The 1152-nt window shown below is 49.2% G+C and overlaps 1 protein-coding gene across 1 annotated transcript in view; it reads right to left on the reverse strand.

Annotated features, from left to right (window-relative positions):
* LOC109525089 (fibroblast growth factor receptor 2-like) overlaps positions 1-1146 on the reverse strand; it is a 1864-nt gene extending 718 nt beyond the window's left edge. Inside the window, exons 1-4 of the mRNA XM_019885355.1 lie at positions 1131-1146; positions 539-609; positions 298-435; positions 7-75 (exon numbers count right to left, since the gene is read on the reverse strand). Of these exons, the coding sequence (XP_019740914.1) occupies positions 7-75; positions 298-435; positions 539-588 (257 nt within the window). The 5' untranslated portion in view covers positions 589-609; positions 1131-1146. The remainder of the gene's footprint in view (positions 1-6; positions 76-297; positions 436-538; positions 610-1130) is intronic.
* Between the last annotated feature and the right edge of the window lie 6 nt (positions 1147-1152).

A 1152-nucleotide genomic window follows, 5' to 3' on the forward strand; every position in this document is an offset into this window, starting at 1 on the left:
AATCGCTGGACGAGGGTCGGGAAGGTGGGCCGGCGGGAGGGGACTGCGTGCCAGCAGTCTTGCATCATCTCATAGCTGACAGACCACAAAAAGTGCTTTTAGCCTCGCTTTAATATACAATAGAGCGCAACTATGTGAGTGTGGAAGAGAGAGGCCTTCATGGATGTATTCAGAAATTCAACATAGGCAACTGAACCTAGCTAAGCACGCTCAGATTCAACTGAAACCCCCTCACAGGCACAACTGACAAGATCTCATGTAAATAGCAGGTGCGTGCCTTTGCTGGCGGCTACTCACAGTAGTAGTGTGCAGCCATTTGGCTTGTCCATCCGGTGGCCTTCTTTCAGAAGTTTGAAGAGATCCTCCACTGGGACGCCAGGATACGGAGACGCTCCCAGCGTGAAGATTTCCCACATCAGGACGCCGAAAGACCACCTGAGCCACAAGAAAAGCCCAGTCGGACGCCATCCAGTCCACTTCATGTCTCCCAAGCTTCGAAATGCTCGCTGCTTTGCATGCTTGCTAATGTTGAACTCACACGTCACTTTGGTGCGTGTAGATGCGGTCGAACAAAGCTTCGGGCGCCATCCACTTGACAGGCAAAGGACCCTGGACAACAAAAACACAATTGGATTAGTTTTGGTGGTCGTGGTCTAGTCTGGACTGGTTTTAGTTGGACTCTACAGGTCTCTTCTTGGCTGTTTTGGAGCAGTTCTATCTGATCTGGAGGGTTCTGGTCCTCAGTGGTTTTGTCTGGACTGTTCAAGTTTGCATTGTTCTGGTCTGGTCTGCACTGGATTTGACTGACCTGATCAGGTTTGAACTGTTTGTGTGTTTTGTTCTATTAAGTTCTGGTCTGGACTACTCCAGTTTGGACTGATCTAGTCTACTCTTGTTTCATCTGGATTGTCCCAGGAAGGACTGTCCTGTCCGGTCTGTGCTGGATTGTTTCCGTTCTGGCTCTGGATCAGTCTGCTGTGGCAAAACTGTTCAGGTTTGGATTGTTCTGATCTGTTCTTGTCTCATCTAGACTGTCCTGGTTCGGAATGCTCTAGTCTTTTCTTGACTTGGCTCGGCTTGTTGTAGTCTGGACTATTCTGTTCTGTTCTGGTGTGTCGCAGACTTCTCACGTTGGTGGTCTTCTTGTAGTAG

The sequence above is a fragment of the Hippocampus comes genome, unplaced genomic scaffold (genome assembly GCF_001891065.2).
Source record: "Hippocampus comes isolate QL1 unplaced genomic scaffold, H_comes_QL1_v1.1 scaffold600, whole genome shotgun sequence".
NCBI classification, from domain to species: domain Eukaryota; kingdom Metazoa; phylum Chordata; class Actinopteri; order Syngnathiformes; family Syngnathidae; genus Hippocampus; species Hippocampus comes.